Source organism: Tasmannia lanceolata, unplaced genomic scaffold (genome assembly GCF_043159265.1).
Source record: "Tasmannia lanceolata isolate RefF3 unplaced genomic scaffold, GAP_Taslan_0.1 ptg000015l, whole genome shotgun sequence".
NCBI classification, from domain to species: domain Eukaryota; kingdom Viridiplantae; phylum Streptophyta; class Magnoliopsida; order Canellales; family Winteraceae; genus Tasmannia; species Tasmannia lanceolata.
This window is the reverse complement of record NW_027518692.1, coordinates 58,386,450-58,412,243: the sequence shown is the minus strand read 5'-3', so window position 1 is coordinate 58,412,243 and position 25,794 is coordinate 58,386,450. Positions and strand designations below refer to the sequence as shown.

General features: G+C 37.2%; 1 protein-coding gene across 7 annotated transcripts; it reads right to left on the bottom strand.

The window, feature by feature from the left end:
- Positions 1–722: 722 nt before the first annotated feature.
- RCK (DNA helicase ROCK-N-ROLLERS) lies at positions 723–23,302 on the bottom strand. 7 transcript variants are annotated; one of them, XM_077397463.1, is made up of 27 exons: positions 22,740–23,302; positions 15,566–15,668; positions 14,452–14,635; positions 13,792–13,953; positions 13,421–13,658; positions 13,073–13,109; positions 12,941–12,987; positions 12,322–12,362; positions 12,105–12,126; positions 11,782–11,994; positions 11,410–11,566; positions 11,249–11,300; positions 7,410–7,481; positions 7,235–7,284; positions 7,002–7,119; positions 6,842–6,905; positions 6,680–6,763; positions 6,092–6,217; positions 5,812–6,005; positions 5,505–5,693; positions 4,103–4,354; positions 3,963–4,012; positions 3,808–3,828; positions 2,972–3,054; positions 2,681–2,885; positions 2,230–2,267; positions 723–1,920 (listed from the first exon to the last, which is right to left on the bottom strand). In XM_077397463.1, the coding sequence occupies exons 2-27, from the start codon at positions 15,631–15,633 to the stop codon at positions 956–958; spliced, it is 3,732 nt and encodes a 1,243-aa protein (XP_077253578.1). In that variant the 5' UTR covers positions 15,634–15,668; positions 22,740–23,302; the 3' UTR covers positions 723–955. The 7 variants fall into 7 exon arrangements, with proteins under 7 accessions (XP_077253578.1, XP_077253577.1, XP_077253579.1 ...); XM_077397462.1 differs by lacking the exon at positions 22,740–23,302 and adding an exon at positions 17,138–17,188; XM_077397464.1 differs by lacking the exon at positions 22,740–23,302 and adding an exon at positions 17,138–17,188 and having other exon boundaries at positions 3,808–3,825.
- Between the last annotated feature and the right edge of the window lie 2,492 nt (positions 23,303–25,794).

Genomic DNA, 25,794 nt, shown 5'->3' with positions numbered 1-25,794 from the left:
CCAAAGCTGTTAAAGTTTTGTCCAGAGAGACCTTCAGCTTATAGAGGTTTTTTCACCAAGTGTGTCTACCAAAATAAACCTTTCAATTTTTTGTGAACCACTGAGATTAATCTCACTGAAAATTGTGGAAACAAAACAAAAAATTTTAGTGTTCCGTTTCTTTCAATGTAAAATGGGCATAAAACAAAATTTACACCCAAATTAAAAATGGGTGATTACACCCATTTATACATCAATTACAGCAAGAACTGAGAAATGGAGGGCGTAAATAGCATACCAAGATCTAAAAATAGTCCCACATCGTTTTGTTTTGTTTGGTCGAGTTAATAAGAATAGAGATGTGGCTGGTAGGGGCAGATGTTTGGTGGAGATAATGATTTTTGTATTGGATTGCCGGAATCAGAGATCAGAAATTCTATTCCCATTCTGATTCTGATTCGCATGTCAATGGAATGGAACAAAAAAAACCCAATACAATTTTTTATTAAAAGTTTAAAATTTTAATTCCGACCAGGGCAGAATCAGCTCTTGGGCAGGAAACAAATTCAGCATTTTCCCATCTATTCTGCTCTGGTTTTAATTCCGCCTCCCTTACTTGGTTAGTTTATTTGAACCAAATGCCGGTGTCAGAATAGGAATAGGATGCCAATTCCAGCGCATGATTCTGGCAATCCAAACACAACAAATGCAGGTATGTGTAGATTGAGCGCAACAGATCGATATGGGTCATAGCATAGATCAAGCCGTTATTATATACTAAAGATTTGTAAGAAACTCACTTTGCTTACTGTCAAGCTGGGCTCAAACTGGGTGGACGAGTTCTAAAACAATCACTGGAACATGGTTTTCGATTTTGTGCATTCTAATCCTAGTATAAGAAGTTTGAAGAAAACTAGATGCATGGAAGCAAAGAAAAGAAACCACAATGCCCTCTATATATCTACTGCAAAAGCAATCAAAGAAATGAAAAGACGCTCCTGAACCCAAGGAAAGGAGAGTCCATGTTCTCACCTGCTGTTGACAATGAGCAACACTGTCTATCAAGTTGCATTCCAATGCCTGCTTTCAATTCCTTTGAACTTGGCTCGTTCTCTTTTAATGGTGAAGCTCTCTCCCAATAAGCCACCCGGAAATCCTCCTTCGCTATGAAGGTATCAGTAACCATCTTTTCGGTTTCTGTTTGATCAGTAACAGTGATTGAAGTTTCAGAAGAAAGCTCGGCCTTTCCGCTGTTACTCAAACTTCCAGAGATTAAATGATGTTCCAATATCTCGTTATCAGAAATCATCTTTTCTGTTTTGGTTTGATCAGTAACAGTGCTTGAATTTTCAGAAGAAAGCTCAGACTTTGAAATGTTACTAATGCTTCCAGAGATTAAATGGCTTTCCAGTAGCATATTATCAATTTCCATTTCAGAAACTGTATTTGATTCCCTTGAACTTAGCTTTTGCTCACTTAATGGCATAGATCTTTGCCAGCCAGCAGCATTGACGTCCTTTTTTCCGACAAAAGTAACACAAAATGGGTCCTTAATTTCTGTTAGATCGGCAACATCACTAAGAAATTCAGTAGAAAGCTCATAATTTCCTTTGCTGTTCAAGCGTTCCGGTGCTTCATTTTCGTCAATGTTATAAATTTTTGCATCTATGCTGCTTGAAGAGATCTTTGGGTAGCTGCAACTGGCAGAAGTTCTGATGGGTTCCGAGTCTGATAGTATCACAATCTTTGTTTGGATTTCATTTGAGACTGTTTGATTCAATATTGTTCTTGTCGGAGATAAGACATTGGATGGAGAAGGAATTGCAGAGATTGAAGTTCCAAACATCTGGAACTTTTTAGACTTCTTACGGATGTGGTCAAATATGGTATGTGCAGTTACTATCTCTGATCCATGTTCTTCATTTTCAAGAAAGACAACACCTGGAATAAATAAAAAGATTAAAATCACATTCGAGTTAGTAAATGGTGTGGTCTGCCAGCCCTAACCTTCACCATACAAGTGGGCAATGTATGATATCGTAGCATCTATTCTACATTGTAAAACAATCCTTAGTTTTAATAATTATTTATTATAATTTTTTTTAATTTTATCGATTATTTTAGTATCTTTACAATTTTTTAAGTTAAACCTTCAACCAGACTGGCCACCTAGCTCATTCTATGGCTGGTCTGAATTTAAAAACATTGAATTCTTCAACACTTAAAATGAACAATAATTATTAAAAGTACCTTCATCCATCTCTTCCTCTAGAAGGTTGAAGGTGGGCCTGTAGGAGGAACACAAAAAAATGGTTCAGAACACTTGAAATGAATGTATAATATTAAAAGAGAACATTTCTGGGCCATTGCACGTCATCACCCTCATGTGGTTGTATGCTTGGATGATCCTAGTTAACCATCCAGTGTGAATTGCATTCAAACAGGCAACCAAAAATAAAAATTGTAAAATATTTACAAATCAAGAAGGAAAAAGTCAATCAATTGAAAGATGAATCCCCATCCATGCTAAAGTCCACCATATGGACTGTCCAGATCCATTAACATGAGTCACATATACAACGGTGATGTGTGATGAACCAAGATGGGTTCTTCTAGCAGTGACCAACCAGAAGCAAGTACTTGAAAAAAATTTAGGAAATGATTTCTAATTATCAAATCTTGCACGCTAGCTAAAACTTACATAGAAGAGATGTCCCTAGTAGATTTACTTGAAATATGCTCATCAATTGGAGCTGGAGAATTGGCACTGTTGTCATCATCTTCCACCACATAAAGTTCCTTAGGCCGGGAACATCTAGATGCGCGCTTTGGATTTCTACGTGCCCGAGTTGTGTTCGTGTTGATCTCCCGAGTCAATACAAGTTCTACATGGACATCCAGTCCAACTGCATAAAGATCACCAACATCAAAAACTGAAGTAATGGATATTAAGTCATTTAGATTAGGTATTTAACGGCGAAGCAAATTTCACCATATTCCTCAAAAATAAGATCAGCTTTAACAGTCAACTTTCCATGCTGCGAATTTGACACATGGATCGTCGCACAATATGGGCTGAAATGCGAACCACCTTGTCATCAGTCACAAGAGGATATCAAGAGCAAATAACATGGGGGTTGAGTGGACTTTGTCAAAGTATTTCTCAACAAAACCAATTAAAAATTTTACCTACGTTGAAGCTCGAGTGCTACCTAATAAATTAGCAATGTAATAATTATGGCTAGTCAGAAATCAGAATTATGGTCACTTGAGTACTACAATGGCCATGATATGGAATGTGATACATTTGTCTTTCAATATAATGACACCTAGATCATGTTTGTCATATTATTGCCTCAGTATTCAGTTCAGTGTTTATAAACCCATTTCCGTGCTCAAATTTTCAAAGTCACCATCTGTTCACTCCAGTCAATCAAAACCCAGGTCAATCTAAAGAGGTAACTTGGTTTTTCTAAATGCCAAAAAAAATATCAAGTACTTGAAAAAATTCAATTGAGTACCCACAACCTCAATAAGAAAACACAAGTGAGTTTCAATTGAAATCAAACACATGGGTTTGGGTTGATTTGCTGACTTTCGAGTTTTCAAAACTTGATTCGGCCTTTTATGACTTGGGATGTAAGTAAGAGGGTGAAAAGTTCTTTTTCACCAGCAAGGCTTATCAGCAGTTTCATCATTTCAGAAATTAGCTATGATAACATAGCAGCAATTCAAAGTCTGGCAAGAAAGACGGTTTAAATTTTTCACTTGAATTTTAATAGCTGGAAACCAGGTAAGAAGAGTTACTGAATATTTTAGTTTCCTTACCTGGAAAACTCTTCAGTTCTGCTGCAAAAAATCCAGAAAAGGTACGCTGATTAGATAAGGAAATAAGGAAAATGACCTTCCGGCATGAATGGAAAAAAAAAAAATAGAGGATAGAGACTAAATTCCCATGCAGAATAAACAAAAGTCAATATGACCTTATTTTCTCATGAAAAAGGATCACATTATCTTCCTCAAAACCTACAACCTGTAAAAAGAAATGCATCGCTTTTGCTTATGTTTTAAAGGAAGATATCTTATCATGTGGAAAACCAATTGAAATATTCTTAAATGATACCATATCAGCATAGTGCCGCTTCATTGATGAGATTTGTTGCGATAAGCGAGTCAACGTGATTATTAACTTTGACGTTCCTTGTCTTTGGCATTCAGACTCCTCAATCTTCATGTCAACCTTCGGGGGAAGCGATAATAGGGAGTCCTTGATATGGTTCCCAAACGGATACTTCCGACTAGTAACCATTTCTATCTTCCTTGGATCAGCTTCCTCCATGGTAGCAAAAGAATTGATTCCCACTGAATGTAGTGCCTTAATAGAACAAAGGGTACTAGAAAATTAAAAGACAATTTAGTTTGATACAAGGATTAAAAATAATGTCCAGTTTATACTATTTGTCCAAGTCAACTCAGTTTTGCAAGCTACTTAATCGAATACCTATGTGCTATTTTACACGGATTCTCTTAAGTGAGACTCGTGTCCACACCACACGTCATATATAGAACTTCAACAGATTATCTGGTTTTAGAAATGCTATTAACATTATTGTTTATGGGTTGTAGATAGCATTACCATTGTTTAGAATTCTCCATTGTCCATGGAAAGCACTTATTTTACCATGTATAAGTATAATAATTGCATGTACAAGTATAACACAATTACTTTAGGCCACTGATATCTGCACGACCATGTTTTACCCCATTATCAAAACATGGTCGTGCCAATATCAGTAGCTTTATTATATAGAAGTATTAACTTTGAACACTTCTGAATCCAAAAATTCAATTTTTTTTCAGAGTTTGCACTGTCTAACCTGCTATAACCATTCCAACATTTGTAACTGTTATTGTGCAACATAACTCACTTGACTTGGGTATTGGATGACATAAAGATGGTTTGGATGGATGAGTCAGTTCAAGTCCAGTTCTAGTCACCCAAATTGCACATTTCAAAAAAAAAAGGTGCAACTAGGGTTTTGTACAAACAACTATGAAACATGGGTTTTTTTTTTGTTTCCTTCTCTTATTCTGATGTTTCTTTAGGTATTTCAACTCAAATAAAGACACTTCCGTGCTTGAAAATTTCCAATAGCCCAATAAAGATCAAGATCCAAATTAGAAACATACTACAAAATTACAGAAGAAGATGCAAAATACACAAGTATAGACAGTTGTAACAATATAACATGTGCATATGTGCACCTTTGTGATTGAAATACCGTGCTTAGAATATCATTTAAGTTTCCATTTCTACCCATGTTTACTTTATTTACTATTCCCAACAAAATATACAAACATAACAACTGGCCCAAGTAGTAGCAGACCCAAGGAGTTTTCTTTGTTTTTGGAATCAACACCCGATACAATGTTTTTTGGACTTGATTTGAAGATAGAACATCATGTCACAAGAAATCAATTAAGAAAACTTAATTAATGAGGAAAGATTCAGTGATAAAGAAAACCTTTGCAGTGACCATTCCAATTCCAGGCAGTTGTTTCAGCAAATAAGGGCTGTCATCCCAAAGTCTCTGGTGTAAGCTTTTGGCAAGAAGAGATGAGTTCAAAGCTCCTTTGTAACTCTTTTTATAAATAAAACACTCTTTCATGCATCTGGAAACTCTACATCCGTTTGAGCATATTGAGTTCATGTCCTGTGAAATGTACATTAATCAATACCTCCTGTTAATATAAGGTTAAAAAATATGTAAAGAAATAAGTTTAAAACATTAAAAATATATGTAAAGAAATAGCATGCAGTCAAGATAAGACCTGGTTGAGGGATAAATCGTGAATTGAAGGATCACCAGTCAAGCAGTCGTTTGATAACACAAATACCTTCTCCTCTCTCGTTTGAATCCGCTTTTTCCTTTTTCCATTTTCGCTGACATGAAAATGCAACCGGCCATCTTTATCAGAGTTGATGTCATTTAGAAGTTTCTTCTCATTGCGTCTCAGCTGGATCCCTTGAATTTTCAGGGGAAAAAAATCCATGATTCCTGCAGCTAACCAGTGACAGTAGGACTTGATAACAGCAAGGGGAAACACATACAAGCGATTTCCTCAGAGCGGCAAACAATACGAAGTGCATCTTCCAGACTGAAGGTCTCCGGAGTTTGCATAATGTCTTTCATTGTATTGAATTTCAAATAATATTTTGCCATCAGCCTTCCGGGCTCTGTTGATACATACGTGGAAAGATTTTGTAAAAACCAATGACACAATTCCAGTAGATGACAATTGCACTATATAGGCATGATGTTATTAACCTAAATGAATAGGTTTATGCATTTACATTTCCCTTTCAAGTTTCAAGTACCATTATCCTGGAAAGCATCGTGGAATAAGAACATCCAAATAGCAGATTTGCTAAAGATAATGTACAAAATGAAGTCATTCAAAAAAAGATAATTTAAATAGGCTACTGATGTTGGCCCTAGCATGTTTTGATAATTGCACCAACTCAAGCGATCATTAAATAATGAAACGGATGTGATTATTATCAAGCGATCATTCAAATAGCCATTAAAAGCTTCATGGAAGGTCAAGTATAGCTGAAAAACAATAACATTAAATTGCTCAAATGTGTGGCTAACAATAACAAGCAAGCTAGTGAAATTCCAAGAAGACAACAAGCTACCTAGCGGCTTCAGGAGAAAACCATATTCATCTGTCCAGATCATTCCACATCTTGATAGCTCATTAACATTCTGAACGCATATCTCTGGTATTCAGATAAAAATAATCAAAAGACAGAAAGAGTAATCAAGACCACAATCACAATAAAAGTGAATAAGAAAACCTTGCATATGCTTCTCTAGGCGTTCGCGGGGAATCCCTTTCTTAACTCCATAATATTCAGGATTCTGATTATTTATGCAGGGTATCAGATAAAAAGTCTTTAAAGCATAAGCAAGAATTATCCACAGAAATTTCTTCACAGTATGTTCATGAACACGTGCCTTTTTTATGCGCACAAACAAGTACGAACACTTCAACCACTCAATTGCCAAACTTATATCAGAGACAGTTAGCTGAACTATCTCGGCATTTAGATGCTCCGTTATACATGAAAGCAATCTAAGGTGACAATAACATTTATTCTGACTAGTTTAGAAGATTCGTGAAGCATTATAAAATACATAAGAACTAAAAAAACAACTAATTCCTAGAATAAAGTCTGTCAAGAACGTACTGGGATTCCACCATTTCGCATCCATTCAAAAGATTCTCATACAAATGAACCTATCATCATAAATAAAATTATCACGTTTCATATGCCAAAAAGGCAAAAACAAATATATTCTGGGAGGAAACAAGGAATGCTGAGTAACAACCAATTACACAGAAAATTATAAAGAAGAAATTACTGTTTCTCTCCTTGTCATAATTATAACTGTGCCAGTATCATCAAACGGTGGACGACCTGCCCTCCCACACATCTGCAAGTCCAAAAATGTAGAGTCACTTTCAATAACATCTATAGGCAAGAATATGGAAGTATCAACAGATAGATGTCTTACACATATGCACGTTTTAGTCAGTGTGGGAGGGTTAGAAGTGGTCTAGCAGTGAGGGTAATAAGGTCATTTTGACCAAAGCCTATATATGTGACTTGTATCGTGACTTTTCATTTTGACCATACGAAATCTCTCCCCTCTCCTTCCTATCTTCATTGATTCATCAAATTATAACCAGAATAGTAGAATTTACATGGTATCAGAGCCATACAATCAAGATAATCGCCAACGGGGCAACCCTTTCATCTTTCTAAAGGTACTCCTTTTTCAATACCCTGAAATCTCTTATCTCTCTTTTTCCTCCACCACAAAATCTATAATCTCCCTTCTTTTAATTTTTACACAATTTGGGGGGCTCATTTTTAGCAGAATCAATATTCAAGGGCGCTGAATTTAATGTGAAATTCAATGAAAATGACATCCACCATCTTTGCTATGATTTCACTTGTAATGAAAGGAAAATCATAATCAGGCTATCCTCCCTCGAACTAAAAACCTCTTCTCCCTCACACATCTCTCTCCATAAACACCATGTGTCCCTCTCCACTCTCTGGGCAGAAGAAAAATCAAAAAAGAAATAAATAGAAATTACAATTCCTTCATTTACACATTTATAATTGTGATATTTCCACCCCATACAATAGCAGTTCCACACCTTTTGTTGTCTTCTTCGGTCTACAACTGGCTCGGGCAATGCTGCCTCTCCCTCCCTACTCTCGTGCCATCTCCACCTCATCTCTCTTAATCGGTGGGCAAGACAATGTATGTTTCTCAGCCAGACAATATGAATAAAATTTCCAGAAAAGTACAAGACAACTTGCAAAAAACATAAAATGTAACAAACGAATTTACACCAAACTTGTCAAATTATGAAATCCTAGAGGACTCATCTGTCATGTGGTCAGAGGCTTCTGAGGCATTGACACAAGGTGAAGACTGACTACAAACAGAAGAGTACTCTATGAATGGGCCGACATAGCTTGGATAAGGAACAATGACTTATAGATTGTTGAGTACTCTTCATGAGTTTTCCAGACTCCTCATGTGAGATCACAATTGAATCATCAGTAGGAGCACTATTATGTGACTAATTTTCAATGGGAGCATGAGTCAGTCAATGACCAAGTGAAAACAAACTAAAAACAAGGAGAGTAGTATATGCAACATAATTGTTGTGAAACAACCAATTACTCCAAAAGCTCAAGCTGTTGGAGAAGGCGTATTTTAATCTTTTATACTTAACACTCCCCCTCACGTGTGGCCCCTCTTTTTGGGCTGGCCTACATGTGGCACATGTGGCCCCATTTTTTGGCTTAGGCATTGCATGTGGACTTTTTAATATTAAGGAGGTTTGAACTCAGGACCTTTGCTCTGATACCATGTGAAACATCCAATTGCTCCAAAAGCTTAAGCTGTTGGAGAAGGCTTAATTTAATCTTTTATACTTTAAAAATTGTGTTCCTACCGATGATTCAGTTGTAATCTCACATGAGAGTATGAAAAAATTACGAAGAGTACTTAGCAATCAACAAGGCAACTTGATTAGCTCATATACTTTTCCAAACTTATCCCAGCACATGTCAGATGTATAATTTGTTCCCCCACAATGCATACATTTTCTATTACCACGTTCTCTAAGCCCAACCCCCCACTCCTCCCGGGATTCACAACCATGTCTTCTGCCGCCATCACCTCTGACTATTGAGGATGCGAAGGTATAGTCCTCTCCAACACTGAAATGTGAAGAGTACTCAGAAATACCAACTACCTAAACTCATGAATAAAGACTACTAAAAGATGGAAGCTCTTTGCTTACCAGTATCTGACCATGAGTTGAATGATATTCTAGACCCTACCCAAAAAGAAGATTAGCAAAACTCCTCTTTCTCATTCAATAGATCAAATTCAGATGTAAGAGGTTAATACACATTCAGCTCTTCCCACATACCATGGAACATACTATAATACTTGCTCAAACTCTTGTTTCCTTGTTGAAACTAGAATATATTGTCAAAAAAATCATACATATGGCATTTTTTTCTAAAGAATGTGTCCTAGACAAGCTTCTCATATCTCTTTGGTCATGTCAAGGAATATCACATTTGCATTAACATGTGGTCCCATAATATACCTCAATCGTCATAATTTGATAATTTTCTCTAATACACTTTTCATACCTACTATCATTTTCAATCAGAAATTTCAACTTTCCCTTTCGCTCCAAGAGATGCCTTCATCGATTTAGCCCACAGAAGGTTGTTGGCCAAATTCAATTTGGTAGAAGTTGAATCCCTTGTATCTCCATTATGTTAGGAAAAACTAGGCTTATTTCACTAAAAATGGAGATCAAAAAGAAGAAATCAGCAACTGATCCAAACCAACATTAAACCCTTGACCAACAAATATGGTAGTAAGGCAAAACAGTCCACATCAACATGCGCAACAGTTCAGATGAGGCTGCACAACAGTCCACAAGAAGGATGCACACAATCCGACACAAAGCAGCACTATAGTGCACCCACTAGAAGGCTACACAACATTCCACACTAAATATGCACAACAGCTCAGAACAGCAGTCCACAAAAAAGGATGCACAACAGTTCTCGTGAAGACTGCACTGCACTCCACACAGGCTGCACAATAGTCCGAACAAAGGATGCAAAACAGTCCAAGGCAGACTACATCCACTGTCTGCACTAAGCAGCACAACAGGCTTATCGACACGAAAATAGTTCAGGCCCAAACTAGGGCAATAATTTTAACAATCCACAAGAAGACGGCACAACAATTCGGATGAGCAGCAAGACCTTTTTATGCATGGAATATGCATATCCTTTGGTAGAACTTCGTCATTTACTCATTACTGAATGAAGAATACCTTGGTACATACTAGGGCACAAAAAACACAGAGAATCCTAGGAATTTCTGTGTAAAAATGGAGAAAAGTCCAAGGTTTGCTCAGCACAAAGAGATTCAAAGAAAAAATAGTGATGAAGAAAGATTCAATCTAGGTTTTCCAAGGAAAAAACACATAGATCAGACCAAGGTACTTATGAACCGAGTTCTGATACCATGTTAAAGTAAAAGAAAAGAAAATACCTCTTGGAGAAAAGTCGTGGAGTTTGAGGATGAGAAGAGAACTTAAAGAAATAAGAAAGGAAACAGAGAGGAGGAGAGAATTCATGGGGTGTGAAATCTAAGTAGTGTCTAACCCATGGCCCCCCAGAAAGCTCCTCGTTCATTATGTATTGAAGAAAAATTAGAAGTATGCCATTATTATGATGGGCCCATCCTAACTACACAATTACACATGAATAACATAGTAAAACCAATGTAAAACAGCTTAAAATACCCTATCTCTTAACAGTGATTTAGAGTGTGAATACTGGCAGGGAAGGCAACACTATGAAGTATGATGATTATGATACATGAATAAATCAGCTATGATGATTTGTAGCTCATTCTTCGTACCACTTTGGAGGAAATTTCATCCGTGTGTTTGGCACCATGCAAAACATACCTTCAACATTGCATAATAAACAATAATAATAACAACAATAAAAATTAAATTACATCTGTTTATGGTTGAAATAAGTTGCAGAGAACAACAATCATTTTATGCAGACTGGTAAAGAATCAGTGGGCATAGAATATTTAAAAATTAAGCGGGAGAAAATGAGATGACAAACCTGCAATATCATTGACCGATCATATTCTGAGTAGAGGCCTTTCTCCTTGTTGCTAGACAAAAGTAAAGTTTTGATAGAACAGAAAGCAAATCGATAATGTTAAATTTTTGTAATTGACCTTGAATAATGAAACTGTAAATATAAAAACAAGTTCAGCGCACAAGTATTGTGTTGATTTAATTACGACTGTATGTGCCGGAAGGTTGATTCCATGTGCAAGAGTATTTGTAGTGCATAGAATTTGAATATCGCCTTTCAGAAAAAGAGCTTCTATGAGGTTTCTATCCTTTAGGCAAAGCCCGCCATTATGATAACCAACTGCAGGTAGAGACAAGCATATAACCTTCCATGAGACAAGACATGGAGTGTAATACAGTATATCATGCGAAACTGTATTCCTGAACCACCACAACTAGGCCTAGTCCAACCAAAAAACAAAGCTAGCCGGATCATAACAAAGAGGATAACAGTGTTTCCTAACTGTTGAAAATCTATAAGATTGAGGACGTTTGAGAAAACAGATTAGTATATACCACCATATAGAATGCATGATTGCATTTGCTTATCACTGCATGATAGAGAAGCCTCCTTTAGCCTATCCTGTTGTTCTTTGTATTTTATAAATGGATTTGAATGGCCAAGCCTCATTGCAGTCTGAGAGAGGCATTGTGCGGCTTCTTGTGCTCCTTTTCTGGTGGAACAGAAAACCAATGCAGATTTCCCTCTTGAATGTTGCATAAGTATGTCTGCAGAAAATTTTACAAATCACATTCTCCTTCATGCACTCCAAAAAGTGAAACCCCAAAACCAGAAAAGAATATCCAATGCAACAGTTTGCCTCATGATCCCTCCTTACCAAAAATGAAGTTCTGAAGGCGCTGAATGACGAAAAAAGATAAAAAAAATCAGAACCAAGAGAACAAAATATATTTTTCCATTTATAATTAGGATAGTAAACATATTCTGACATGAAATTCAAATTGACCAAATCACAAAAGAACAAAGGGCATAAGAAGATAGTTTAAACCCCATACTATGACAGGCAAATGAGATGAAAAAGAGAGAGCACATACCCTTTCAAATAAAAAGTCATTTCTTGCTGGGGCATAGCCTGCTAAAGGCAAACAAGGTAATTGTGAGAACCAATAAAGACGGCAGACAATAGTAAATAACTGTAAACTTGCAATGATCTTTAGACAGTGTAGAAGCAAGGATTACTCCAAATAAATTTAAGGGGAAAAGGCATAAAATCAAGATGATGATTATTGACATGAAGTATAAGCTCTTATTGATGCAGGACCAATGAGGAAAGGACTAATAAATACTTGACTCTTTAAAATTTTCACCCTAAACTAATCAAATTAGTGTTTGCTCAATTAAAATGGAATTAAATCCAACCATACAATTTCACATCTAAGGTAAATAAAGCAATCCATTGGATCTTGAAATCTAACCACTTTGTAAATTTGATGGCTGAGATTAATCTAACAACTCATCATATTTTGATCAAATCAGTTCAAAATGTAAAAATAAACATTGCATAAATAAGTTGTGCTAAAGTGCATTGAAAAGAAACCAAACCTAATCAAGAAATTACAAGCAAGTGAACATGGCTACAAGCCTGTGACTGGAAGCCAAACACTTAAGTATGACATAACTCAAGCAGGGAAAAATAAAATGCCTGAAGAATACCAAACACTTTGGTGGTCAACTTTATGGGTCTCATTTCTTCTCCAAATCTGTGATGTAAAAATTAGAAGGGTAATGTATCCATTGAAATAAATATAACAGAAAATCGTTCCTAAATGAGGACCTAACATATACCTCTTAATGCCTTCTACGGGAACAACAAGCCATTCCGCTGCAAATTCAATGCGAAGTGAGAAAATAATCCAATTTCTTCTGAACTTCTGATGATTGATATCAATTATAAAGGGAAGTAATAAAAACAATTCTTTTACATAAGTAGTTTTCATAAAGGTAAAAGGGATTTGCTAGGGTCCGTCGTAAAAGGCATTTCGTACATGCTCTGTCGCATGTCAGAGCAGCCACACAGTGAATGAAGACAAAATCTGCTGAAAAGTGAGCCTGTGTGGCAGCTCTGACATGCGACAGAGCATCTGCGAAATGCCTTTTTGCGATGGACGCTAGCAAATCCCAAGGTAAAATTACCAAGGTCTTCAATATTAGGGATCGTAGCAGAAACCGCAAGAAAACGAACATGAGCCAAAGGGCTTGAATTCATCTCAGGGTTGCAAGCAAGCATTTTTATTCTACTAACAACTGCTTCCAAAGTAGCTCCACGTGAATCATTTAACAGGTGAACTTCATCGATAAGTACAAGCGCAATATCACTAAAAAAGCTCAGGCCACCATCCCTTATGCGATGTCGGGTCACAGCATCAAACTTCTGTAGACGTAATAATGAATCCAATTTTTCATGCTCTAGCGGTGAGGCTTGAATTTAGCACAGATAATAAGAAAGAAAGCATCCAATTTATATTTCGAAACAAAATGAAAATCAGGTATACTAGCATATGCACCTCGGGAGTAGTTAGTATTATGTCCGATTCTTGTATATTCTTCATATTGTAAGAATCATTGTCCCCTGTCAGCTCCAAGCAATTTATTCCCCATGAACCAAGCTTCTGGGTCCAATCACGGAGCTTCTCCTGTACTAAGGCCTTTGACGGAGCTATATAGATCTTTTTAGTCATGGGAGAAGAAAAAGACCAGAATCCAACAGAATTAATTTCAGGTCAGATTCAGGACAGTGCGACTTTTAAAAGCGGAAAAAGTACAATATTACAATGCATTCAACTCATCCTCATGGCCTGAGTTAAATGTGACTGGTTAAAAAAGCACAAACCATATCCTCGGAAGGCATTAAATTTATTGTTGCATATACATTTGTCCATATTAATCACCAACTCAATGAAATAGTAATATCATTAACAGCACCACAATGAAAACTTATAATCTTATTTAAATAATTTTTTAGATAAACACCAGGGATCATTGGGACAACGACAAGCTAATGGAAAAAAATTGCTTTCCACTGACAAAAGGAATTAATTGTAGAGTCACAGAGGGAATAACCTCCTAACAGAGGCAATAATGTGGTCCCATTCGAAGGTACCTATTTTCTTTCCTTTTTCTCTGAAAAAGCAACAGACTACCATCAACGTCAAGAGAGAGCTAACCGTTTTGAGAGTTCCTTTTATATGATTGAATTTTCCGTACTGAGTCAGGAACCTTGAAAGAAGCCTCAAAATGCAGAGCTCAAATAGGACTGTTTTACCACTTCCAGTAGGTGCTGAGATAACCATGTTTATGTCGGAGAGGAAACAAGCAGAAAAGCATTCACTCTGCAACGAATTGAAATACCTGCATTTAAACAAATGAAACACTGCTGACTTCATCTAATAATATTTTGTGGAATTTCAAGTGAATAAAGATAACCTATATCTTAAAAGCAGCAGCTGAGCGTAGCTCAAGTATTTAATGCATAACATACGAGCAAGGAAAATGATATGGAAACCGAGTTGAGAACAGAATGAGGAACCAGCAGAACCAGTAATAAGGTCCTAACATGTGGACGGCAAAATAATTGACAGGAAGCCTTATTTTAATTTTCTTTTCTTATTTTCTCTGAAAACAACAGATCAGAACTACCCTCTCAACTTTTTGGAATCACATATATACCTCTTCCTGGCATGACCGCCTCATGACAACCGATATATGGTACTCTATTAATCAATTCCTCAACCACTAAAATAAGCCATTGCCTCAAAAGGTTACCTCATCTTCATCGTTTCATCCAATCCTAGAAAACAAGATTATAAATTGATATAGATAAAGTTTTCAGATGATTCACTGTGAGAAAGAATGAAAAAAAAATCACTAAGATCTAAAGAGATGAGAGAAAGCAACAAAGGGGGAGGACGAGATGTTGATTTCATTGTTTTCCCTGCTCGACTGATTTGTACTTGAACTGATTGATGGAAATTGTTTTGACGGACAAGCTAGTGTGGGGCCTTTGAGCCTTTTCTTTAGAGAGATCTTACAAGTATAGTAATTAGGAGAGAGGGGAACCTCTTCCATGGCACTATAAGACTCATAGACTAACTCTCCTCTTTCTCTCCTAGTCCAACTAGGCACTATGCTCCATAGCAATCCTAGTTACATTAGGTAACTAGAACAATGAGAACCTCACATAGAGTGGGAAACATGACTCAATGGATTACAAGCAATCTTTCCATTACAATATCAAATTGACAAAACCGCAATCTCAATCTGACATCCAATATACATTACCTGAAACTAAAAGTTGAGCGGAAAGGTGGAGGCAAATCTGAAACAGATTTCAGTGCATATGAATCCATAACTATGCTCGTTTCTTTAAACTCTGAGAACAGCACTGCGTGACATCAAAATAAGAAAGAAAAAAATGTGACCTAATTGACAAAAGGAATGACACTAATCTTGTGAAAGAACCAAGCATATTACCATTTTTCCATCAATTAGACGGCTCTACCAGTTCATAAGTCAAGATTGCAGGACAATAAAATTGTACTATGAGCATCAAAATGAACAGAAATCATGGAATTGATTCAATTCTATTCGAGATCTCTATCAAAGTTCATAAATACGTGTAGACTGTAGGATTTTAAGTCAAACAGTGCCACGATATGGCCTGTAAGCAACAGAATGATGCATAATCTTGCCCCTTCTTAAAATCACAAAGTTTTGGTAAGAAAACCCAAAAATAAATTAAATTTTGATGTTGACTTGCACGATCATAAAAGTTATCATTCATCCAATCCCCAATATTAGATCAAAAAAACATAAAAAAAATTAAAATCCGAATGCTAAATTCCATTTCCCAGGTTTCAGCTGGAATTTCTTGAGGAATTCAATCTGAAAATGTAAAGAAAAATCAACGGGAAGTTCCCCAAGGAACATGAAAGAAGAGTGTAATTTCTTTTCCGTCGAAAATGACCAAAAATTTCAAACAGTAAGAGAAATTATCGTCAATGTTAAAATCCAATTTAAGAAGATCTCAACTGAAAATCAAGGTTGCTAGATTATGGGATTTGAAGCAGACAATACCAAAATCATAAAAACATGTATCCTCTTTGCACAAAAATAATCAAAAAACAAATTGAAATTTTGAAATGGAATCAAATTTTCAATGTTCAATTTATTTTCTCTGGATGTGTAGTACAAATTCATCTACAAATTCAGATCTGTGGATCTAAAGCAAATACAAGCATGCTCCTCCCATTCATCCAAAAAAAAAATCAAAGAAACAAAATTCATAACAAAATGTTCAATGCCTAATTTTGTTTCAATTAAAGTGGATCATGAATTCATTCATGTTTTTACATCTCGGATTTAAAGCAAAACAGTATGAAACTCTCAACAACAAACACGAGTACAGATCAGATCTCCTAACATTCACCGAAATGACGAGAAATTTGATCAAAACGTGTGAATTATAACAAAACCCTACTGATGAATTTCATTTACTCAGAAAGGAAAAATGAAAAACATTTTCTCTTATGTATACAAAAGAGATCTGTACGAAGGAAAATGAAAAACAGAACAGAACTTCATCACCATATCTCAAATTCTCCAATAACAAAGCAAAAAATCATCAGCAGTTACAGACCTGCGGATTTGCAGTAAAACAGTACCAAAATCTAGAACAAACACAAATGCTAAGCAAATTTCCTGTTATTCATCCGAAACAAGCTAAATTATATCCAATAACACGAAGCAAAAGAGAATGTCCGATTTAGAAAGTCATTTTCTTCATGAAATTCCATAGATTTTGATACAGATATTAGATTCTGATACAGATATTAGCAAGTAGATGAAAATAACCTGAATCGGATGCTAGTGAAGGAATTGCAGAGAGAGAGAGAGAGTAAAAAAAACCCTATTTATAGATGAAGGTAGTGACGAAATGGCTTTTGGGCGGGGAACTATCGCTGTTTCTCAAGCCTATGGGAGATGATAAATTCGCACCCCTTGTAGGATAATTCGCACCCCTTGACCATGAATTGACGTCAAAAAACGTCAAAAAAGGAGGGCCCTGTGGCAGACTTTAACCCTTTTTGACGTAATTTGAATATCGCCCAAACCTATTAGACATTTCGGTCCGACATGGCATCTGATCTGGCATTGGTCCTTTTTCCAGTATTATGAGAGGAAAAAAAGTGACGGAGGGCAGAGTCCGATCGATTCCACGTGGCAGCTGATGTGTTGGGTGGCCCATACAGACACGTATTTTTTTTTTAAAGGTACGGTACAACCGTACAAGCCCAGTCCATAGGATGATCCTATTCGTCCATATTTGTTGGGCCACAATCAATAGGAGTGTTAGGAATCTTTGGATCATCTTATGGAAATGATTTTTGGGGCACAGTTGTGGCCCAACAAGTGGACGGTTGGATCATCTGTGGAGTGGGCCAAACCGTAAATATAAGGCCACCACCATCGTGTAATTTCTAGCTAAAATAAATGGGATAATTATTTTTTTTAAAGCCTATTCTTTTTCATTAACCAAAACAATCATCCTATGGCGTGGCCCGTTGCCATGATCCAATCCGATAATTCTAGATTGTTGATTGGGCATGATAAAAATGACGTCCAGATATATTGAGCCATTGATTTTATTTTTTTTGTCCACCTAAATCTCGATTGTGAGATCTTCATTTGACACGGGATCTGGATCCAATGGCTCGCTCTGTGATGGTCCGATCAACGGTCCCAGTTGTCAAACACATTCCTACTGAATAATTGATTCCAACCACCGGGTAGCAGCAGGATGGAGAGAGCAAAACTTGGCTCATGTAACCTCCCAAACTTGTATCTGAGTAACTGGGGTTTCAGTCATTCCACATAGATGGGTTGAGAAAGAGAGAGATAGAGCATGGTACTTCGCACATTGATTGATGAGCAAGACTATAATTCATGTGAATGTTGTTAGGAACCAGCCTGCTATTTGAGTGATCACAAAGATTTGATTGATATTGGATGATTATGGTCGATCTTAAACTGTGTTTGTATGGAACACTTAATGATAAACATAGAAAGATAATATAAACATGTTAGGAAATAATCCTAACGGTGGATGTAGCCTTTGCAAGATCGACGGCCTATATCGTTTCTGGTTAAGTGGTCGCTCTTGTGAAAAGGCACTTAACAAGAGGGAGTATTTGAAAAGGGTGTAAATGTTAAGAGACGTTTAAGAGAAGGGTCCGCATGATGAGGAGTTGCATCCCTTCTCTCAGACATCTATAAAAGAGACTCTATGGTCATGCTTGCATACAACTAATCGTTTTCCAATTCTCTATGAATCCACATTTAAGAGAAAGAGGAAAACAATCCCCATCATTGTCGGTTGTAGAGCAAGTATAAACCAAAAAGGAATCCCTTAAAGCTTGTCTCGTGGCTTCTGGTATGTCATTTCTCTATTTCAATTCAATCCAAATTGTTATCCGCGTTTTTCTCAAAGTTGGATCACCAAGATCCGTTGCCAGTGTTCCTATTTGTTGGACACTGACAAAACATAGAATCAAATCACGCTAATCTAGATTAGAATCCTAATTTATTCTACCTACCTCATCCAGTGCGCTTGCCTAATCTACTGACAAGATGATCCAACAGTGAGATCTCGCACACTCTAACATGCCCCTTCAAACGTTTGTGGATTGAAAAATTGGCATATGTTTGATAATACAATAAATTTTCTTTAAAAAATTTCTGATTTAAAGTGAACTATCGAAGTTCGATGATGAATGTCTGTTGATGTGGAATATCACTTGCACCGACTCAAGCCTCGATGGGTGAGTTTCCATAGGCCGGTTTGGGATACTGATCCTCTTAGAATGAGTCACTATGGACCAATTTTATGATGGACAAAAAAGCGCCTCTACCAGGCAAGACACCATAGGTCGCCTTTTGTTACCAATCATTATGGAATCTGGAAGTACTCCCTCAGGCACACACCTCGAACAACTATTAGTATTATTTTGTGCACCTTTAAATGAAGGGAAATGATATCAACACTCCACCATTTTAATAAGATGCGCGAAAGTATCTTATGATTTAGTATTTAAAGGGTTGTCAGGGATATTACATTTCTCAAAAAGCTCTTTCAAGCTCTTTAAATACTAAACGACAACACACTTCGCACGTGTTATTACAACATTGTAGTGCTGATATCATTTCCCCAAATGAATGAATAGTATATGTTTCTGACACATGCAGCTGAAATTGTCTAGCAAGCTACAAGTAGATGTTGGAGCGGATCAAGAACAGAGATTCATGCCTCGTTGTTGTTACGTGTTAGGTTTAGCAGCGAGTTGAGTAAAATAAGAGTGAAACAAATGACAAAAAAAGTAAATATCAAGAGACTAAGAGAAAATAGATAATGCACTTTATAGCCATATTCTAAGATATGCCACAATTATAGCGTGGGAAGGACCCACAAGGTTGCACTCAGGCTACATGTTTGAGGTAGCTCTCTACTAGAAATCTAGTGATGTTAATATGGAATTAGGTAACATAACTTAAAAAAGGATTTTCATATCATTCATTTGTAAAAAAATTAGAAGTTCTTATTTAACAAATCAGTAATCATGTTTCTATCAAAAGTTAGCATAGTTGTGTTTAACTACCAAAGTGGAGGTGAAATGAAAAGATAAACTACATTGATGCTTGACTAAGTCTAACATAACCTTGTCTGCACCCTTGCTTCGACCCTCGGCGAGACTTGGGATGACTATTAGGGACCTTCTAGACTAGTCCACTTAGTGCATGAAAAGGGGGAAAGGAAAAAATGCAAGTTGTATAGTGGAAAGAATGAGCGGAGAAGTGAAAAAAGGGGGAATCTCCTTCTTTGATGATGATTGTATCTTTTTGGAGAACGATCTTCGTTATTTATGTGACTAAGGAGGGTCCTTATTCTCCTCTTGGCCTTGGATGATGTAGATAGAATGATGGATTAGGCCGAGTGGTGTAGATAAGGGGTTAGATTTAGATGCGTTTAAGACTAGGTAGTGATTAGGTAACTTAGGGAAGGAATTAAAGTTAATGTTTTTTGGGGATTTTATGAGGATATTTGGGTAGAGTTTGGCTAGTGAAAGATGTGATAATTTGTAAAAACAATTAAATATGCGAGATCGAGATCGGGTGTATTAATAAGTGTTTGGGTCGGTGTGGGGGATATGATTAGAGATGAGATGGCAATACCCCCTGTGGGGAAGTGTCTTGTTTCCTATGTGTTAGCCTGGGGGTTTAACCTTGGTCACTCTCTTAAGTCATGTTTTGATGACAACGAACACAATATGTTATCCTACATTACTTGGTGTACTGATGTTTGAATATTGGGTGTACGAATAAATAACTATCTTAAAAAAGTATTTTTCTAAGATTCAAATGAAGTAAGATTGTGGCATAAATCAAGAAATGAAGATTCATGAGATGACGATCATCTGGAACAAGAAGAAAAAGATTGAAGACATATTGCCTGAGTATTCAATCATTGAAGATTGAAGGGCTTGAATAATTGAAGAGAAGCTTCAGTTGGTTTGTAAAAACTAATCCTTCAATGTTTTTTAGGAGTAAATGACACTTGGAGGTGTTAATTAGCCTAAGAATGAACATAAAAGGCATTGAACATGAGTATAAGGAAAAAAATGAATTCTAAAAAAAACTATGCAAAAACTGGATCCACGGTCGACCATGACCTTTCACGGTCGATCATGGGCAGTGCAGGGTCGGTTGTGGCGGCAGACGGTCGACCATACAGTGCATTTCCTGCACTTGCCAATTTACAATGGCTAGTTAGACGGTTGACCGGGGTTCGTCCGTTCTAATTGTTTGGGGTGCTATGATGGCTAAATATCTTCCAATTTTATAATCATGACCCTTGGGATCCATGAAACTCATTATTTTACACTTGTGGATGCATTTGCTTACCATAGCATCATCTTTTGGGTGCTAGAAACACTGTTATGTTGTTACTTGTTATAATTCAAGGGATTAGCTAGGAATTTACTTGTATATTTTTTATGTGAGTGCTTCACTATATATCAACCTTGTAAGAAGGTTTTCTTGTTTCTTTCTCGTGTGCAACTGGTGAGAAGGTATCGTATCAACCTTTGTCTGGTGAGAATGCATTGTCTCAACCTTCAGGAGTTGAAGATTGAGGATGAAGCTTCGGAGTTGGTGGGAAAGCACCGGATCAATCTTCGTATGTAAACAATCTAATTTTCACCAGTAAGGAGATCAATTTAGTGAAGCGTCAAGGAGGGGACATCCTTGAGAGAGTGGATGTAGGCCGGGTTTGGCTGAGCCACAAACTCGGTTCATTATTTCTTTCTCTCTTTAATTTCTTATTTGATTGGTTTTATTCTCTAGTTCTTCATTTTCTACATTATTGTTGCATGAGAATTGAAAATAGTTTTAAGTTTAACAAGTTTTTTATTAGACCTCACCCCTCTCTTGGGTTGCCTTACATGGGCCAACACCACGGTTTAGTGGGAAACCAAAATAGAAACATCCTCTCTTTGTTTCATGTTTCTGTAAAACCTAGATACAAACTCTCTTCAACGAGGAAGAGAAGGGGCAGCTGTAAAATGTGGGGAGGAGAAACGAAGAGTTTCTTCTCGTGTTCTTCGCGTGGGTTTTCTTCACAAGATTTTCTATCAGGTTACTCTTGTGTGCAGTCTTGGTTGAGATAGAAAGGAAGGGGTTGCGGTTTTGTGGGTTTTGTGTTAAGCTCTTGAAATCCTTGTGTTTTGAATTATCACGGTGAAGATTGTGTTCTCGTTTGTGAATGTAACCATCTTGGAGGAACCACATAGAATCTCAGTGTTCAACTTGTGGCTTATGTTTACTTTTACATTTCCATTTACCCGTGTACGATCAGATCAGATTTGCTAGATGGATTTTCTCGACAACCTCATTGGCCAACTATAGGGGTACTTTGGTCTTTTCAGTGGAAAACCTTATCCCTTTGACCAATATCAAGAAGAGGATTGTGATTTGTAGTCCCTTCCACCACAGGCTGAGATTGACTAGAATTGGGGTTTGGTTTAGGGATGTGGTAGAGAGGTGTGAAGTGGTGATGGGGGAGACATCCCATTAACAAATGACAAAGGATAAGAAAGATTCCATGGTGAGACTTTATTAGACCTATTTGGTTCAAATGTTTTGAGTGAACTATGACAAGTAATTCACTAGACTTTTTCTCTTTTGGAAAAAGCTTTCTAGTCAGCTTACCGCCTAAGCATGTCTCACAAATAGGGTATTCAATTTTCATGTTTGGAATAGAACGACCTTGTTAACATTCTTTTCATTTTATCTTTATTTATATGACATAATCTCATATACCAAATGTAAGAATCAATCACACTATATGACACGTGCATATAAGCAGTGGAAGAAGTAGCTTTATACTAGAATAAGCATTTACCTCAATTCGATACAGCTCGTCTACCTTATATCCACGAAACAAAACTCTCCACCCCTATCAGTTCTTACTAGCTTAATCAATCTATCGAACAGGAGATCTCAAACAATGAAGAACATGAGACCTAAAAATGAGATTTTGGGTGGGGCAATACATGAATTTGCTTTCAATAAGCAGAACAACGGGGCTACAAGGGTTACAGGGGCATATACCCAACCGAACCTTGCTTTGATTTGCAGCGACGAATAAAGAGATGGGGTTTTCTCTGCAGTTGCACTTGTGTTGATCTCTAAATGGGGTATAGAACAACTCCAGATGTCTCAATGTTACACCTCATAAACCCATCCAGGCATTTTTAATTTACGTACTTTGTGACCTCGATTACTTACGTGCTTTGTGAAAGATCATGAATCGCATTAACAACAATTCCATTCATGCAGTTTTTGCATGCGGCGAGTGACAAAGATCGTGTAGGTTTCTTAATGAGGATCTACCAAATCAATGACCTTAATTACTTACATACCCTGTGAAACCCAAGGTCAATAATTTATATCGTACATTAACGACGATCGTTTAGCATGTGAACTCATAAGTTTAAGCTCTCTTTTCTTAATGCTCAATTTCTGATCACAGAGGATTAATTATAAAAGCACATAATTTTTGCATGACCCATCTTCACACAACAAGTAATGTATTATTGTTAATACCACATTTTCTATGTGAATCATGTCTGCACTCATTTTATTTTCATTCTTATTTTTAAAAAGAAGATATCCCAGCTTTTATCCCAAAAGATTAGTTATAAAAGTACATGTTCTTGGCATGACCCATGTTCACACAAAAAGTAATGTAATTCCTAATTTTAATAATATGATGTGATTCAAGACGAACATAATTTCTTCTAGAGTTTGTTCCAGTGGGGGCATCATTTACCCTGTACGAGAGAAAGTGGTGATTGTTCCACTGGCCATAAGTTGTGTGACTTACCTGTCACGGGGGTGCAAGACGTACTCCCACGCCCATCATTTACCTCAAAGCGGGGCAAGTCGCATACTCTCTATCTCTCTCCCCCCTCCTTCCCTCCACATCCTCTCTCTCTCTCTCTCTCTCTCTCTCTCCACACTCACCCTCCATCCATCTCTACGCCGTCTCTCTATCGTCAATCTTGTGCTTATAAATGGACAGTGCATCAGGATATACTTATTTCAATGATCTAAACTATTCATTTAGTAGTCCTCGCTGTAGATAGTTCACGGCCCAAAAATCTTCTCAAGAAAATGATCCGTGCCCTCTTATATACTTCGTGTAAAATGGATTGCTTGAAAAAAATACATTTAACTCCACATTGGAAAATGAAAATTAGTTCAAGATAAAACCAATGTAAGAAAAGTAGATTCCTCTCATGTAGTTTACCAAAAAATGGGTTCCCGGCCTGCTTCCATTTACCGTCATCTGAACAGACAATTAAGGTAAATGATCATGTGTAACATGGGCCCACTAACACATATATGCTATTTGGGGTCAATGAAAATTGTTGGGCATCATAAGTAAGGGTGTCAATTTTGGATCGGGCTTGGAAACTGGCTCGAGCTCGGCTTGGTAAAAGCTCGGCTCGGTAAAAGCTCGAATCCTTAACGAGCCGAGCCCGAGCTAGGCCATGCTAGGCTCGGCTCGTTAAGGATTTAATATATTTAAATATATATATTATATATTAATATATACACTAAAAGGGTTGTCCAGGGAGTAAAAGGGGGAGGCAAAATATGTCACTTCTTTTTTGGAACCCCATTTGTTACTTGGACCACTCCCCTCGGTGTAAAAAGAGTAGTCAAATGACTCAAATTATACTAGATAGGGCTGTCGAGGGAAGATGAGGGGTGTGAATATATCATTGCCCTTAATATAACCTGAGCTCGGTAAGGCTCGCGAGCCTGGCCGAACCGAGCCGAGCTCTTGAGCTTAACGAGCCAAGCCGAGCTTGGCCAAGCTCAGCTCGGCTCGTCTACACCCTAATCAGAAGCGAAGCCTATTTCCCATGATTCCACTCGCATCAAATGATTATAGAACCTTTAATAAGTCCGATAGAAAGACACCCCACACCTCACTGTTACGTGGTCTGGGTTCAAGCTTGATCTTTTTTAGGCCGCTATGTTATGCTAATCCATCCAATCAATGATCTCGGTCATCAAATATGTGTGCACGGGATCATGATCATATTTGGTCGTTAAGACGAGATCAATTTACTAGTCAATATCTCTCCTTCTTTGTCTCTCTCCATCCCTCCTTTTCTCTTCTCGACCTATTGCTTTCTCCACGTCCACACTCCCTCTATTCACATCCCATTCTCTCTCTCTCCTCCTGTCCTCTCGCTATTGTCAGTCTTGTGCCTGGGAGCGGATCATGCATCACAATCTTCTTATTTCAATGATCTAACCCATACATTTAATGGTCCTCACTGTTGATGGAAAATCTTGACTCAAAAGTCTTATTAAGAAAATGATATAGATTTACTTCAACAACATGTGGTCGCCTAAATCAAATACACCTCCTAATATATCCCAGACACGGGAAAACAAAAATTAGCTCAAGAGCAAGCCAACAATGAAATGAAAGTAGATTTACTCAAGTATGGTTTACCCTGAAATGGGTTACCCTCTTGTATTTATCCTCATTGGAATAGAGTCCCAAAGTAGATGACTATGTGCGCCATGGGCCCACTATCACATATACTGTAATATGGGTCCATGAATACTGTTATGGCTTCGAGTTTGAACATGTTATGTTGGTCCATCAAACTAACAATGTCCATCTTTCCTAAGATGAGATCAATTTACTAGCCATTCTACTTAAAATTTAGCCATTAAAGCAGGTCAAAACACAATTGACCGGATCATGTACACCGAATAAAAAAGGATAACCTCCACCTCCGCATCACTCCATCGCGCAATGGACTACTATTTTTGAAAGTGCTTTTAAACTCTTCTCACAGCCATTGATTTAACGGTGCCCTAACTTTAAGGGCCAAGATCTTTCGTCTCCTCACTAGGCTCCTAGAAAT